The sequence below is a fragment of the Monodon monoceros genome, unplaced genomic scaffold, assembly GCF_005190385.1.
Source record: "Monodon monoceros isolate NGI ecotype Baffin Bay Population unplaced genomic scaffold, NGI_Narwhal_1 Super_Scaffold_10, whole genome shotgun sequence".
NCBI classification, from domain to species: domain Eukaryota; kingdom Metazoa; phylum Chordata; class Mammalia; order Artiodactyla; family Monodontidae; genus Monodon; species Monodon monoceros.
In genome coordinates, this window is record NW_021703766.1 from 52,450,293 (window position 1) to 52,465,613 (window position 15,321).

At 53.7% G+C, this 15,321-nt stretch overlaps 2 protein-coding genes across 2 annotated transcripts; both read right to left on the reverse strand.

Moving 5' to 3' along the window:
- Positions 1 to 112: 112 nt before the first annotated feature.
- On the reverse strand, positions 113 to 2,678 carry LOC114905233 (kallikrein-11-like). The gene is given in 6 exon segments (XM_029239820.1): positions 113 to 265; positions 683 to 819; positions 1,386 to 1,463; positions 1,466 to 1,650; positions 2,013 to 2,172; positions 2,612 to 2,678. Coding segments are annotated over 6 exon segments (753 nt in total). The 5' UTR covers positions 2,652 to 2,678.
- Positions 2,679 to 5,680: 3,002 nt separating this feature from the next.
- LOC114905080 (kallikrein-12-like) lies at positions 5,681 to 9,757 on the reverse strand. Its single transcript, XM_029239571.1, is given in 7 exon segments — positions 5,681 to 5,836; positions 6,765 to 6,898; positions 7,769 to 8,028; positions 8,877 to 9,009; positions 9,012 to 9,035; positions 9,484 to 9,539; positions 9,729 to 9,757. Coding segments are annotated over 7 exon segments (792 nt in total).
- Positions 9,758 to 15,321: the final 5,564 nt, after the last annotated feature.

Below are 15,321 nucleotides of genomic sequence, written 5' to 3' on the forward strand. Positions count from 1 at the left end.
GAAGTCCCCCAGAAAAGTATATAAAGGGGTCCTGGCTCAGGCTTCATTATTAACAGAATGAACAGGTACCAAGTAGGGATCGGGTGATTGGGCCGTGATGAGCTGGTCCTGGCTAATTGTTCTCTATAGTCTTCTGGATCCGGTCCACATATTTGCAGACCTTTGTGTAAACCCTGGGCTTTCTGCTGACAGCACATGGATCGTGGCCCCAGGAGATGATGCCTTGAAGAGACCCATTATAGACCAGTGGGCCCCCAGAATCACCCTGGAGATGGGGAGGAAGAGAACCAGTCAGAGAGGAGGGGAGGCCTCAGGAGAGGGGAAAGGGTTGGACATGGTGTTAGGGAGGAGGGGGGAATTGTGTTGAAAGTGAGGTGGAGGTTGAAATGGGGTTGGCAATGGGATTGAGGATGAGGTTAGAGTTATGGGTGAGAACAAAGATGGGGTTAGGGTCGAAAATTGATTTGGGGATGGTTACGGTTGGAAATTGGGGTGGGACTGGGAATGGAGCTGGGAATTGTGTTTATGTTAGAAATGGGACCTGGGAGTGGAGATGGATTTGGGGTTGCAGGGGGAAGTGGCATTGAGGTTGGGGATGAGATTGTGGATGTAGATGAAGACATGGTTGAGGTTGGAGATGGGAATGGAAATGTGATTGGAGACCCAAGCCCTGCCCTCTGACCTGGCAGGAGTCCTTGCCCTCTTCTCGAACGCTGGCACATCCCATGGTGTCTGTGATGTTCCCAGGGTAGGCGTCCTCACACAACTTGTGCTCGAAGATGGTGATGTTGGCACATCGCCAGGTATGGGGAAGGTGCACTGTAGAAATGACATGAGGGGGTACAGAAAATTAGATCCCTTTGTTCCCCTTCCCCACACTGCAGGGCTTGCTCTGAACCCAGCAGAGAACCAGGGACCTTGCCCTGAATCCAGTTCCTGTCCTTCTTGCTTGCAGTCAACTCACCTCTCTGCTTGTAACCATAGCAACAGTAACGCTATCAAGTAAAATTCTTTACGCCAGTTGCTCTATAAACATTATGTGTAATCCAGCTCTAGTAGGTGGATGTGATTATGCTCATTTTATAGAGAAGAAAACCAAGGTTCAGAGACTTGCCTAAGGACCTACAACTAGCAGGCTGTGGATCTGAAATTGCACATCATGTCTGCCTGAATCCAAGGCCCAAACCTTTGTCTCCGCCCTCCCCAGCCCTTACTTTTCCACTCTTCCTTTCAACTTATCCCACTATTGACACCTCCAGGTAGCACCCTCTTGTATCACTATGAATCTCATCTTTGAAGGTTCCTCTGGTTCCCTATTTCCTTCCACAATCATAAACACCTTCCCCCACCCCACACCCCATCATGCTCCTCTCTGCAGCCCCTACACTGGGGGCTGGACGTGGTGCCCCAGTCGGAAATGAGGCAGCGGGTGCCAGCAGTGACACAGTGTGATGACACCCTGTGGGTCGCACGGCCCAGATGACGAAGGCTGGGGCCACCATATTCAGGAGCGTGATGTCATCACAGTGGGCTTTGTTGGGCAGGCTACTGTTGAAGTCTGGGTGGGGGAAGGACTCAGTGGCTGCTCGGGTGTGCTCACAGCCATCCCGTCACTGGAGGTTGTGTTCTCCCAGATGAGCTACATATCAGTTGAAGTGAGAGAGATGGTGGTCAGAGATGGAAGGGGAAGGAGAGACAGGAAATGGAGAGTGACATTGTGGGGGGGGGTGCGAGATGAAGAGAATGAAGAAACATAGCTCCACTTCCAAACTCATCCCCATCTCCCACCAAAACCTTATCGCCAGCCCAGCATCCAACCCCATTCCCAACACCATGCCAGTTCCAACATCATTCATCCTTCCATCTTCAATCCCAACCCAATCCCACCATCAGTGCCCGTCTCTGACCCCACTTTCCCCACCCCATACACATTCTCCCCATCCCTAAGCCCTTCTCTATCCACCTCTCCATCTCCAGCCCCTTCCCAGCCCCGCCCCTGCCCCCGCACTCATGGCTTGTGGCAGTGGGCTGCTGTCAGTAGACATTTGAGGGCGATGAGGGTTGCCCCACAGAGCAGCTGTGTGTTCTGGAACAAAGCCGTCTGCCAGGGCGGCTGGGAATGAGGAGAGCACTCATATCCTTTATTGATCCTGGTCTCTCCCCCTACATGTCCTAGAGAGGGTGAGGGCAAAAGAGGGGGCTCAGCCATGAGACGACTCCCAGAAATGGGGCGGCGGGGGGAGGACCATAGCCTGGTGTCCTATGGGGACACACTGAATGGACAGGCTGGGTATTACATGATTGAAATCCTTCCACACCCGTCGGTCAGTAGCCACTTTCCTGAGCTCTTTGAATGTCTCCCACACCACCCCAGCTGCCCCGGTCCCTCCTCTGGGACCCTCTTGGACCTCTCCCCATTCTAGCTCTAAAGAGATTACACCTTTAGAAGGCAAGGGGCATCCAGGACCTTGTTATGGCTCATATATCCATTCAGATGCCCTATGGTTGTTCTATATTTTTAATATCAGTCCCGTCATTGTCTAGACATAGAGGGTTGGGAATCCTAGAGATATGAGAGGGATACCCCTGCCCATCCCCATCTCCACCGTACCTGTCACCAGAGCAAACATGATTAATTGCAGAATCATCATGGCCTGGAGGGGGGCAGGGCAGGCCCCAGGTTCTTCTGGGAACAAGGAGGGACAAGGGGCCAAATCACTCCATGGGGAGACTTAGGGCTGGTTCACGCCCTCTCTCTCCCCCATGCCTGCTCCGGCTCCCCCCAGGGAGAAACAACCAGGTGTGAGGAATCCCTTGGCTCACACAGCATCCCAACCTCCAAACTTTTAAAATAAATCTTTGGTATGGAGGGTGGCCTTGCAGGGGCCTAATCCCGGTTACAGCCTCTCATACCCAAGTTGCTGGGAAGGCATTGCCCACGTGAGACCTGGGGCCCAGCAACTTGGGGTGGGAGGATAAAGGGAACCAGGCTCCATTCAGTAACCACGCCAGGGTGATGTGAGCCCTTTGAAGGCTACCTGGGGTACAGTAGGGGGCTCAGCCTGGGACATCATTCTGGCCCCCGCCCTGCTGAACCCCTGCCCCTTTGAAGAACAGTGAGGCAGAGAAGGGCTGATCACTGGAAGGGCCAGTGCCCTTAGCTGCCCTGGCCAGCGGGAGTGGGGCTGGAGGGTTGGACGCAGTGACGGAAGGTGGGGCTGCAGGACACTGAGGTTGGGAGGCTGCTGCTGGAGATGCAGATCAAGGCAGAGAGACACAATCCCCCACCCCGAGAAGTACAGAGCAGAAGGAGAAATGATGCTGGGGCTGAGGCCTGGCACACTCGGCCCCTGGAGGGGAGCCCTCCCTTCCCTTCTGGACTCACGGGCTCTGGGGCTGGAGCTCTGGGGCCCTGGCAGTGGTGGCAGACGCGGCAGGCTGGGTCTCGGAGCGGGAGGCACCAGGAAGGCGAGCAGGCAGGGGTGCCCCCTCACCACACACCCCCTCCCCCACAGGCCCAGGATGACTGGGCTTCCCAACCCTGCCTTACTGCCCTGGGGGCCGGGCCTTGGAGGTGCTGCCCACCTGTCACTGTCACCTCCCCAAACCCCTCTTCTCTCTGCTTCTCTGTTTCCCCACACCTCTGTGTCCGTCCGTCTGTCTGCATCCTTCCCTGTCTCTCTTTACCTCTCCCACATTTCTATAATTCTTTGTGTGTATGTGTGTGTGTGTCATTTTTCTTTCTGTTCCTATGTATATCTGGGCCTTTTTCTCTTTGTCTAACTCTGTTCTTCTCTCCCAGTGTCTCTCTGCACATCTCCTCTAATGCTTTATATCTTTCTTTGTGTCTCTGTCTCTGCCTGCCTCCATCCCTGTCTCTTTCTCTCCCTCCCTTCACTTCTGTGTCTAAATCCCTCTCCATCCTCATCTCCCAGCCCCTCCCTCCCCACAGCCCGAGCCCAGGTGGGACCCTGGCCCCTTCTGGCCCCTCCCTTCATCACTCCAAGGAGCGGGGTGGGGGGACTGGGACGTCACACAGGTGGGGCTGCTGCCAGCCAAAGGGGCAGGCAGGAGGGTGGGGAAGGCAGGTTGGGGCCTGTGGGATTCAAGGCCCAGGAAAGGGAAGTCAGCCCTGGGCAGGTACCACAACCCCCAGAGCTCCTCTGGGGCTTTACTTCTCTGGCGACCCTTCCCTCCACTGCCTTCTGCCAGCCTCTTAGGCTGCCAGGACCCCAGGGTCCTCAGAATCCCACTGTGGCACTTACTTGCTGTGTGACGTAGGTCCGATGACTTCCCAAATCTGAGCCAACTCAATTTCCTCGTCTGCAGAACTCAAGTGACGATCCCTACTTCTCCCAGCTTGTTTGTTATCAGTTAGTTCTCCCGCTGTCTTACCCTCCTCTCTCCCCTAACGAGATGTGAAGCAAGACTACGGGGTAGGGACCTCCCTGGTGGCGCAGTGGTTGAGAGTCCGCCTGCCGATGCAGGGGACACGGGTTCGTGCCCCGGTCCGGGAAGATCCCACGTGCCGCGGAGCGGCTGGGCCTGTGAGCCATGGCCGCTGAGCCTGAGCGTCCGGAGCCTGTGCTCCACAACGGGAGAGGCCACAACAGTGAGAGGCCCACATACCGCATTAAAAAAAAAAAAAAAGACTACGGGGTAGGCCTGGGTTCTCCCAGCAGCCAGCCCTGGCCCCAGACCCCGGCACTGCCTCTTCCTACCACAGTGATGTGGGACGAGAGACTCCACCCCGGCGAGGCTCAGTTTCTTCATCTGTGAGATGGGGGTGACAGCCCTGCCTCAGGGGGTTGGGATGATGACTCCAGGAGAGCCAAGTACAATAGGCAGTCAGCAAATGCTCCCACAGCTGCCACAGTCACGCCTCACCCTCTCCCACCTCAAATTTCCCTTCCATTCATTGCGGAGAAGAAATTCTCTTTCCAACTCCTGGAGAGGCTGTGAAGACAGAAGCTGAGAGGTGGGCAGAACTATTTTTAGACCTAGGCTGGGTCCTCTTGCTTTCCAAGGCTGCACCCCACCCTCCATCATTGCAGATGTATTAAAGCAAACCCGCACCCCACATTAAGTATAATACGTGCTCAACTCCAGCTGAGCCAAGTTGCAGTTGGCTAGTTGGAAGAATGTTACGTTTTATAGACACAATTAAATGGTAGTGGATTTTGATTTTGCAATTTTCATTTGGTATTTTGCAGCCAACAATCCTGTCCACACACACCCCTCCCCCATTTCAGCTTATAAGCTCTAGGCAGTGTTCCTGTTGCGGCAGATGGAGAAAAATGGCCTTAATTTTTTACTGTTATAAGTAACTTTCTCTAGTCCATTCCTGTGTGGCCCCTGAGGGAAAACCCTCACCCTCTCTGATCTCTATTTCTACACCTGTGGGTAGGGTAACTGATGGGTAACTCTCCCTCCAATCTCAACCAGCAGGGGGATCAAACAGACAGACACTGCCCCTCCTCCAGTTATATTTATTCCAGATAGTTGTATACTCCCTCCTCCCCCAACCATGGGTCTTAGAAGGGCTGGCTGGAGTTGGAGTTCCAGGAAGAAGATCCCCAGTCCAAGAAGAGTGGGAGCTGGGGGTGATGATGGAGGAGGTATTGGCGCTCTGAGGGTCAGAGTGGCCCCCAAGCTGAGGCATGAAGGTGGAGGGAGCAGGTCAGTTGTTCCTCATGACCATCCGGATCCAGTCCACGTATTTGCAAATATTGGTGTAGACCCCTGGGATTCCTTCTTGCCCACAAGGCTCCACGGATCCCCAGGACACCAGACCCTGAAGGACTCCTCCGCATACTAGGGGACCCCCAGAGTCACTCTGGAAGGCAGAGGAGAAGGAGCATGGTCTGAATATGGGAGAAATCCTTTTCCAGTTTTCCTCTCCACAGCCTCCTGCCCCCTCACCCATTCCTGGGCCTTGAGGACCGTGGCTCCAAGCCTCGTCAGCAGAGAAAAAAGAACACACAAGTTCCCAGAGGACAACAGCAATGACTAACTAATAGAGAAGAACACACTGTCCCTAGGGGCCAACGCCAGGGAAGGAGGGCGGGCTCTATGCTGGGTAGAGGGTTCCCTCAAGGACAATGGGTGGGCCCTGACCAATGGGGGAAGAGAGCACAGGCACCAGTGACCAATCCCAGCGAAGGAGGACGGGACTCCGCGTCAAGGAAAATGGCTGGGACCCTGACCAATGAGGGAGGAGAGCACCGGTACCAGTGACCAATTCTAGAGAAGGAGGGCGGGACTCCTTAAGAGTTCTTTCCAAGACTGTGGCTGGGGCCCTGGCCAGTAGGGAGGGGCAGCCTCCTCTGTGAAGGACCGAGAGGTTAAGGTAGCAGAATTACAGGGGGAGAGAGTCCTCCAGCCCCCTTTCCTCCTCCATCCTGGAATCTCTCAGTCTTACTTGGGCCAGCACCAACTGGATGGTATGGGGAAGACTCAGAACTGGAGAGACAGCCGACTACCTGCCTGAGCTCCAAATGCCGGCTGCCTCTTTCCCTCCCCCATCGTCTTTGTCTCTTCCTCTCCCTCCCTTTGTGCCCCACCCATCTTTCCTTCTCTGTTTCTGCCCTCCCTCTCTCTGTCCTCCACTCCCTGGCTCTCCCTCCCGCATCCTGTACCTCCTCTTCTTTCTGACCTTATCTCTCTCCCCATCTCCTTTCCCTGACTTACCTTCTCCCCCTTCCCCACCTCTCCAATTCTCCCTCCCCTACTTTCTGTCCCGAATGTTGCCTGCAGTCGCTCACCTGGCAGGCATCCTCCCCAGCGATGCCGCCTGCACACACCATGTTGTCCGTGATTCTCCCGGGGAACGCTGCCCGGCAGGTGGCGTTAGAGACGATAGAGAGGTTAAGGCATTGGAGTCGGTCTGACAACTGGTCTGGGGATGGAAGATGGATGCTGCAGGATCCCCCAAAGCTTCCCTCATCTCCCCAAAAAGGGCACATCCCTCTTCTCAAGGAAACCCAATACAAGTCTATACCCCACCCCCTCCCTATGACCTCCACTACAATCCTCCAAGCTCTAAATTTCAGATTATGACTTGATTACACAGTAGCTCTTGATTTCAATTCATTGGCCCCGTCTCCCTGACCTTTAGCCTACGACTCAGATACAGTGAATCCAGACCTGGCTTTCTCCTTCAATCCCAGCTACTGTGACCTTTGACCTTCAATCTTATTGCCCTTTGATCCCAACTTGTCCTCATGTCTTCTCTCTGTCTCTTGGCCCCATGTTCCTTGTTTTCACCTTAACCTCCAACCTCAGCTCTGAATCCTCCAAAGTGACCTCTGATCCTAGTTTATTTGACTCCAGACTCCATGACCCCTAACCTCTACCTCCACACACCAAGCCCTGTGGCTTCCAGTCCCAGACCAGTGATCCTTGATCGAATCCCAATTTCCATCCTCGGATTGTGGCCAACATCTGGATCCCATGACCTCAACTCTACAATGACTAACATCAGAGTACCTGACCCATGACCCCAAGATCCTATTTACATATGTCTTTTGCTCCATCCAGTCTGATAACATCACTCTGACCTCTAACCACATCTCTGACCCATGACTCCTAACTCCATACACAACCACTTAACCTCTTTAACTCCCAAGACCCCTAGGCACCATGATCTCAGACCCTAAAGCATGAATCCTGATGTGTGACACTTTACCCATCCTTCCTCTGAGATGGCGTGACTCCCTATGCCGCAAACTTTTGCCAATCGTGACCCCTGACCCCAGGACCCCCTTACTCCTTGTGTGGTTGGTGGTGCCCCAGCCCGAGATGTGGCACTTGGTGCCAGCCACTGCAGAGGTCGTGGGCAGGGGCAGGGGCTGGATGCTGCGGGTCAAGAGAACAGGGATGCCCAGTTGCAGAAGCCGGAGGTCATTGTCTTGGTTCTGCAGGGCTGCCTGGTAGCCAGGGTGGGTCACGGAGAGGCCACTGTGCCGGATCTGTTTGGTCCAGTCCATCTGGCTGAGGCTGTGTTCCCCCAGGCTCAGCCAGTACCTGCTGGGGGTCACAGAGGCTCAGCAGGGGCAGGGTGGGCTGGCCTGGGGCTCCCAGACCCGCCTGCCTCTCTCTGCTGCTCTGCACCTTGATGGTTGTTGATTCCCTTGCTCTCATTCTCTTTGTCTCTTCCCACCTCTTGGTCTCTATTTCCATTGCCATCTTTCCATTTCTAGTGTTGGTCCTATTTCTCCTCTCCGTGCTACCACATCTGTGTCACTTTCTGATTCTCTTAGCTGGTGATGGCCATGGGGGCAGGGACATCCATTAGTCCTATTCACTGCCCTGTTCCCACCACCCAGCAGGTGGCCTGGGCCATCAACACTGTCAACTAAATGAATGGGGGAATAATGAGTGGACTCTGTCCTGCTGGTGTCCCTCCCTGTCCCCAAATATCTCTGTCTCTCCGTGTCTGAAACTTCCCTTTTGGAAAAAGAAAATGAATCCAGAGCATCAGACCTACAAATCCCAATCCCCTCATTTTACAGATGGGACCACTGAGGCCCAGAGAGGCGCCAGATGTGACCTCTGAAGCTGCACAAAGCGTTTGGGTCAGACATGGGTCCCCAGCTCAGACTGGGTCAGGAGATGCTGAACTGAGGACACCGTATGGGAAGGAAGGGGGACATGAGGGAACATTGGCGGTGGGTGGGCAGATTCCAGGACCCTCCCCTGACCTCCACCCCACCGATCCCCACCCAGGTCCACCCCAGGCCCATTGTGAAGAAGTCCTACTTCTTGTCTAACCTCAGACCCTCTTGTTGCAGGACCATCTCCTTACTCCTGTGAGCCCCCTCCCCCCAGCGCTACCCTCCCCATCACCCAAGCAGGGACCCAAGTGGGGGGCTTACCTGTTGCTGCAGTGAGCACCTGTGAGAACCCACCGGCGGTCGATGAGGACTCCCCCACAGCGCAGCTGTGTACCTTCAAACAGCCCCACCTGCCAAGGCTGTGAGCGAGGGATACACTCCGTGCCTTTAAAACCTTCTGTGTGCCCTCGTGGCTGAGCCCTGAGGACAATGGCATGGGCCAGAGAGACAGAGTCAGGAACCTAGAGACTGTGGATCAGAGAGAAAGAGAGATACAGAAAGAACAAGAAAGAGGCAAGAGAAAGAAACCAAGAGAGGGAGAGAGAGAGAGAGAGAGAGAGAGAGAGAGAGTCACAGGCAGGGAGACACAGACCCAGTGATATATAAAGACACAGTGAAACACCCAAAGGACACAAAGAGGAAGAGAGAGAGATGCTTAAAGATAAGCAAAACAGAGATTCAGAGAGAAAGGACAGAGACATAGTGACAGGGAGAGACAGAGGGGAGATGGATCGGAAGATACAGGGAGAGCGAGGTGCATAGGACCCCTGGAGATGGAGGTGAATGGAGGCATAGAGTCAGCCAGCCTCCCTCCCCTCCTTAGTGCCAGGCATCCTCATGAGGGTTCCTTGCCTTCTGGGGAACTCACCAATCAAACACAGGAGAAAAAAGGTGCTGGACACCATGGTGGTCCACTTCCAGGTTCTGGGGAAAAGGTGAGGCATCTCGGAGATGGCAACTGGACCCTCCTTTTCCCTGTCAAGTGGACCCTCCCTTTCTCCTCCCCTTCCACGAGCAATTCCACGAGAAGGGGATGGTCCACAGGCTCATTCCTCTCTGTACCCAATCCCCGAGCGTTACCCCTTCACTGGTGTTGGACTGCCCCCTGCTCACCTTGCTTCTCCGCCTGCCGGTTCCTCCATGTGACTGTTGCAATCTCAGCCTGCCGGTCTCTCTGCTATCTGTCTGGCCACCTGCCTGCTTGTCTTTTCATCTGCCAGCCACCCTGTCAGGCAACGCTCCTACTGTTCACCTGGCCTCTCAGCCACCTGTCACGCTGCACCACCTGTCTTCTTCCTTCCGTCTGTCTGTCCCAGACCAGCAGCTGATACAGCTTTTAACTCTTTGTCCCAGCTCATGCGATTTATGGGTTGAGGGAAGGAGACAAGGTAGACATGGGGCGGGACACCCTCTAATCAGGTAGAAACTCTTCTTGGCTAATGACAATTAGTGAGATTTACAGTTAAATGGAGGGGGGCGGGGGCCCCAGTATGGCTCTGGAGGGAAGACCCAGGCCCTCTCCTTCTCCCCTCCTCTGCAAACTAGCCAGCAGCCCTGAGGCCAATGACGCAAGGTGATCTGGGATCTTCCCCAACTCCTGTAATGAAGCCTCAGGGAGAGTGGGGCAGGTAGATACCTGGACTCCTCCCTGAGTGTTTCATGGAAGAGGCAACAGGGTGGAAGTGAGAGTCAAGGAAACCAAGGGCAGAGAGAGCCTGAGACAGAAGAGGAGGAAAGGGAAGAGGTTTCAAAATAGGGGAGACAGGGCTTCCCTGGTGGCGCAGTGGTTGAGAGTCCGCCCGCCGATGCAGGGGCCGTGGGTTCGTGCCCCGGTCCGGGAGGATCCCACATGCCGCGGAGCGGCTGGGCCCGTGAGCCATGGCCGCTGAGCCTGCGCGTCCGGAGCCTGTGCTCCGCAAGGGGAGAGGCCACAACAGTGAGCGGCCTGTGTACCACAAAATAAAAAACCAAAAACAAAATAGGGGAGACAGAGGAGTTTCCAAACTGAGATCCAAGGAAGCTTGGTTCTAACTGAAGTTTTGAAATTCAGAGCACAGGTCTTAGGAGGTCGATTTATCTAACTCCATGAAAGTTTTTTGCATAGGGACATCCACTGAGAAAGAGAGACAGGGGACAGGAAACAGAGAGAGGGAGAGTGAAAGAGACTCAGGACAGAATCCCTCTCTTTCTCCTCTTATCTTTTTATTTTTTTTTTGGAAGTAAAATTTATATAACATAAAATCCAGCCTTCGAACCATTTTAAAGTCTACAACGCCGTGAATTCCACTGCACTCAGAGTGTTATGCTACCATCACCGCCGACTAATTCCAGACCATGTTCGCCACCCCCAAAGGAGACCCCATAGCCTTTAAACTGCTGTGTATCACATGATGGATGGACAAATAAAGGGTGGTCTGTCCGTGCTATGGAGTATTATTCAGCTACAAAAGGAACAAAGTACTGATGTGTGCTACACGTGGACGAACCTTGAGAACACTATGTGGAGTGAAGGAAGCCCGTCATAAAGGCCCACAAACCGTATGATCCCATTTATATGAAATATCCGGAAAAGGCCAGTTGGTGGAGACAGAAAGCAGGTTAGTGCTTGCCCGGGGCGGCAGGGAGTGGGGGTGGGGAATGACTGCTTAGCGGTTCTCTTTTGACACACAGACTTGCGGCTTGTGGCTTCTGGATAAAGTCAATCAATCCCTTTTTGTAGCTGGAGACTCAAAGAGGACAGACCTCCTGCTTTCAGAAAGAGCTCTGAGCACCTTTGCCACCTCATCCAGGGAGCCCCTGGAGCGCTCAGGTCCCTGTATCTCATGCTTTCCTCTTGGGCGCCATCATAAGCTCACCATGAAGCCCATTCCCTCAAGACAACTCAGGCATCCCAACACATGGGGTGATGTCTCAGGGCATGGATACCATCATAGGTGTGGAAGCTGAGACACAGCTAGATGGAGCCACTTGCCCAAAGTCACACAGTTGGTAAGAGGCAGAACTGGAGTTTGAACTGAGGCAGACTGGCTCCAGAACTTGTATTGTTAATCATTATCCAAATATGTGAACGAGCAAAAGAATGACTAACTGAGGGCTTCCCTGGGGGCGCAGTGGTTAAGAATCCGCCTGCCAGTGCAGGGGACACGGGTTCGAGCCCTGGTCTGGGAAGATCCCACATGCCGCGGAGCAGCTAAGCCCTTGTGCCACAACTACTGAGTCTGTGCTCTAGAGCCCGCGAGCCACAACTACTGAGCCCACGTGCCACAACTACTGAAGCCCACACGCCTAGAGCCCGTGCTCCACAACAAGAGAAGCCACCGCAACGAGAAGCTGTGCACCGTAACCAAGAGTAGCCCCCGCTCACCGCAACTAGAGAAAGCCCGTGCTCAGCGAAGAAGACCCAACGCAGACAAAAATAAATAAATAAAATAAATTTTTTAAAAAATGGGGCTGGGAGGAAGCTAAATGTCTACCTACCACTTCCTCTTGGGGTCCTCAAACAAGGCAATAAAAGATGGATGGGGGGCTTCCCTGGTGGCACAGTGGTTGAGAGTCCTCCTGCCAATGCAGGGGACGCGGGTTCTTGCCCCGGTCCGGGAAGATCCCACATGCCGCGGAGCGGCTGGGCCCGTGAGCCATGGCCGCTGAGCCTGCATGTCCGGAGCCTGTGCTCCGCAATAGGAGAGGCCACAACAGTGAGAGACCCGCGTACTGCAGAAAAAAAAAAGAAGGAGTTTTCAAAGCTGACTTGGATGACAGAATCTTTTTTTCTGTAGTCTTCAGTTTACCTTTACACCTCTCTCTCACTCTATTTCTGTCTCATTCATTCATTCATTCATTCACTCTGCAAACATTTTGTTGTGTGGGCCTGATAATCTGCTGGGAGATGCTGGGGCCACAGAGTTGAATCACAGCCCACAGTCCACACCCCCTCTCAGTTACTGCCTTGTTTTCCTACCATCCTTCCCAGCAACACTTCTCCCTGGAGATCTACTCACTGCTTGCACCCCATAGCCACGCCACAGTCTTTTTGGTTCTCCAGAGACTTCCATGTTGAACAATCCAACAGTCACCTGCCTGTCCCCGTCTTACTCAACCTTTGGGCAGCACTCAACATGGCTGGCCCCCCTTCTCTGGGTTTCCTTCTGGGACACCATGCATTTCTGGTTTTCCTCCTTCTCCTGGCTCTCCTTCCCAGCCTCCTTCATTAATAGGCCTTTTTTTTTTTTTCCCTCCATTGGTGTCTGTACAAACAAGGGTGTTCCCAGGGCTCTGTCCTAAGCCTTGTCCTCTGCACTGATTGTATACACCTGACAGTTTCACCTGTCATCTGGGGCAGGTTGGTTCTCAGGTCTCTCCCCAGCTTCATTCCTGTGCATCCAACAGCCTCCTGGACAATATAAACCTACCTCACCATCTGTCCCCACCAACCTGTCCTGGTCACAGAGCTTTTAAAAACTCTTGGGGGGGCTTCCCCGGTGGCGCAGTGGTTGAGAGTCTGCCTGCCGATGCAGGGGACGCGGGTTCGTGCCCTGGTCCGGGAGGATCCCACATGCCACAGAGCGGCTGGGCCAGTGAGCCATGGCCACTGAGCCTGTGCCTCCGGAGGCTGTGCTCCGCAACGGGAGAGGCCACAGCAGTGAGAGGCCCGCGTACCGCAAAAAAAAAAAACTCTTGGGGGCTTCCCTGGCGGTGCAGTGGTTAAGAATCTGCCTGCCAATGCAGGGGACACGGGTTCGATCCCTGATCTGGGAAGATCTCACATGCCGCGGAGAAACTAAGCCCGTGCGCCACAACTACTGAGCCCACGTGCCACAACTACTGAAGCCTGCGTGCCTAGAGCCCGTGCTCCACAACAAGAGAAGCCAACGCAGTGAGAAGCCCACCCCCGCTCACCGCAACTAGAGAAAGCCCGCGCGTAGCAACGAAGACCCAACACAGCCAAAAATAAAATAAATTAATTTATTAAAAAAAACCCAACTCTTGGAATTTCCCAAGTGGTAGGGGAAAGATGAGCCTCTTTTGCTTTTCATAATAAATCCCAGTAACCCTATTTGAGTTTATGTTAATGAGGTGACAGGATGGGGGAGGAAATGGGGGCTGGCTGCTAGGGGAGCCAACCAATTGATTGGAGGGGTTGGAACTCAGAGTCCCACCTTCCGACCTCAGGGCAGGAGAGAGGCACAAAGGTCCCGGCTGGAGATGCACAACCCAGGGCCACTTGAAGGAGGGCCCCATACCCCGTTCCTGAACACCAACTATGGAAACTTCTGACTTAGGTCTGTTAAATTTACAACAGAGTCTCCTTAGATCTCAGCAAATATAGCAGCAGGCAGCACAGCTCAAAATGCATGGCCGCGGGGCCAGTGATCTGGACAGCAAGATGAGAAAGACCTCGGAGGTCGTGGGCAAAAAGTGTCACCTGCCATACCAGTAAACAAAGGACGTTGCAGCCATCGAGCCATCGACAGCCACTTCAGCCACCGAGGACTGTGCGCCCTGCCGGGATTCAGGATGGAGAAAAACAGGATAGTGGCCCTGCATAGCTGAGGTGCACATCAAAGGAATGATTTCAATGAGCCCAGACTCTGGCATCTTCCCATACCTAGAAAAGCATGAAATTCATTCACTGGAGATGCTTGTTTGTTGACTTTCTTTAATGAACGTTAATCTCTTGATGTTCCCGACTATCTGGCTTTTGTTGCTAAAGCTCCAGTATATATCCTGGTTCCTCCCTTATCTTTGAAGCTGTCCCTCAGAGCTCTCTGAGAGGCCGTCTCCCGGGCTTAAGTCCTCAGCATGTCTGCTGAATAAAACATAATTCCCACCTTTTAGGTTGTGCGTTTTTTTTCAGTGGACAAGGTGGTGGTCCCATCTAGACCCCCACTCACAGTGCCAACTGTGGTCACCCCACAGGGGCAGAAAGGACCCTTTGCTGCAGCTGTGGCATTATTTTGTTTGTTTGATTGTTTGTTTCTTTTGGGTGGGGGGCCAGGGGGCGCACACTGTGCAGCATGTGAGATCTTGATTCCCTGATCAGGGATAAAACCTGCACCCCGCTGCAGTGAAAGCATGGAGTCCCAACCACTGGACCGCCAGGGAAGTCCCCATGTGGGGCATCACGAATCATGACATCTGAACCAATTCTTGGATGGCGGAGTCCATCCTATTTCTGTGGGATGGCTACATTATCCTTCATTATCCCTTCCTCCAAAAAAACCTGACCTGGGTCTCCGGCCTCTTCAACCCTCCCACAGCCTGTCTGCTTCTTTCATCTTAGCATTGAATTTGTTAGAATGGAACTGCGGGCTTATATGCCTATCGTTCCCGTTTGCCTGGTAAGTCCAGCCTCGTCCCTTAAACAAGGCCTCCCAAATCGGGCAGTGGCTCAGCATGGTCTGGACCCTCCTTCCAGACTTGAGGGGGATGCCCCTGAGGAGGGTCTCAGAAGAGAAATGCAGGAATGTGTCTCCATCAGCCTGGATGGATTCAACTCACCGGTGGATTTTCCTTAGTCTAGGTCTACGCTTCTGTAAAATGGGGAGCTGACATTTCCCCAACCGGGACCTTGGGGAAATGACATGAAAGGGCTTTATCTGCTGGACCAAAGACAGGAAGTATTGTTATCTCTTTGACTCTCCTCTCTCTGCTTTGTTCTCTTCCCCAGTCTTTTCACCTCCTCTCTCCCTCCACCAGCCTCCAAATT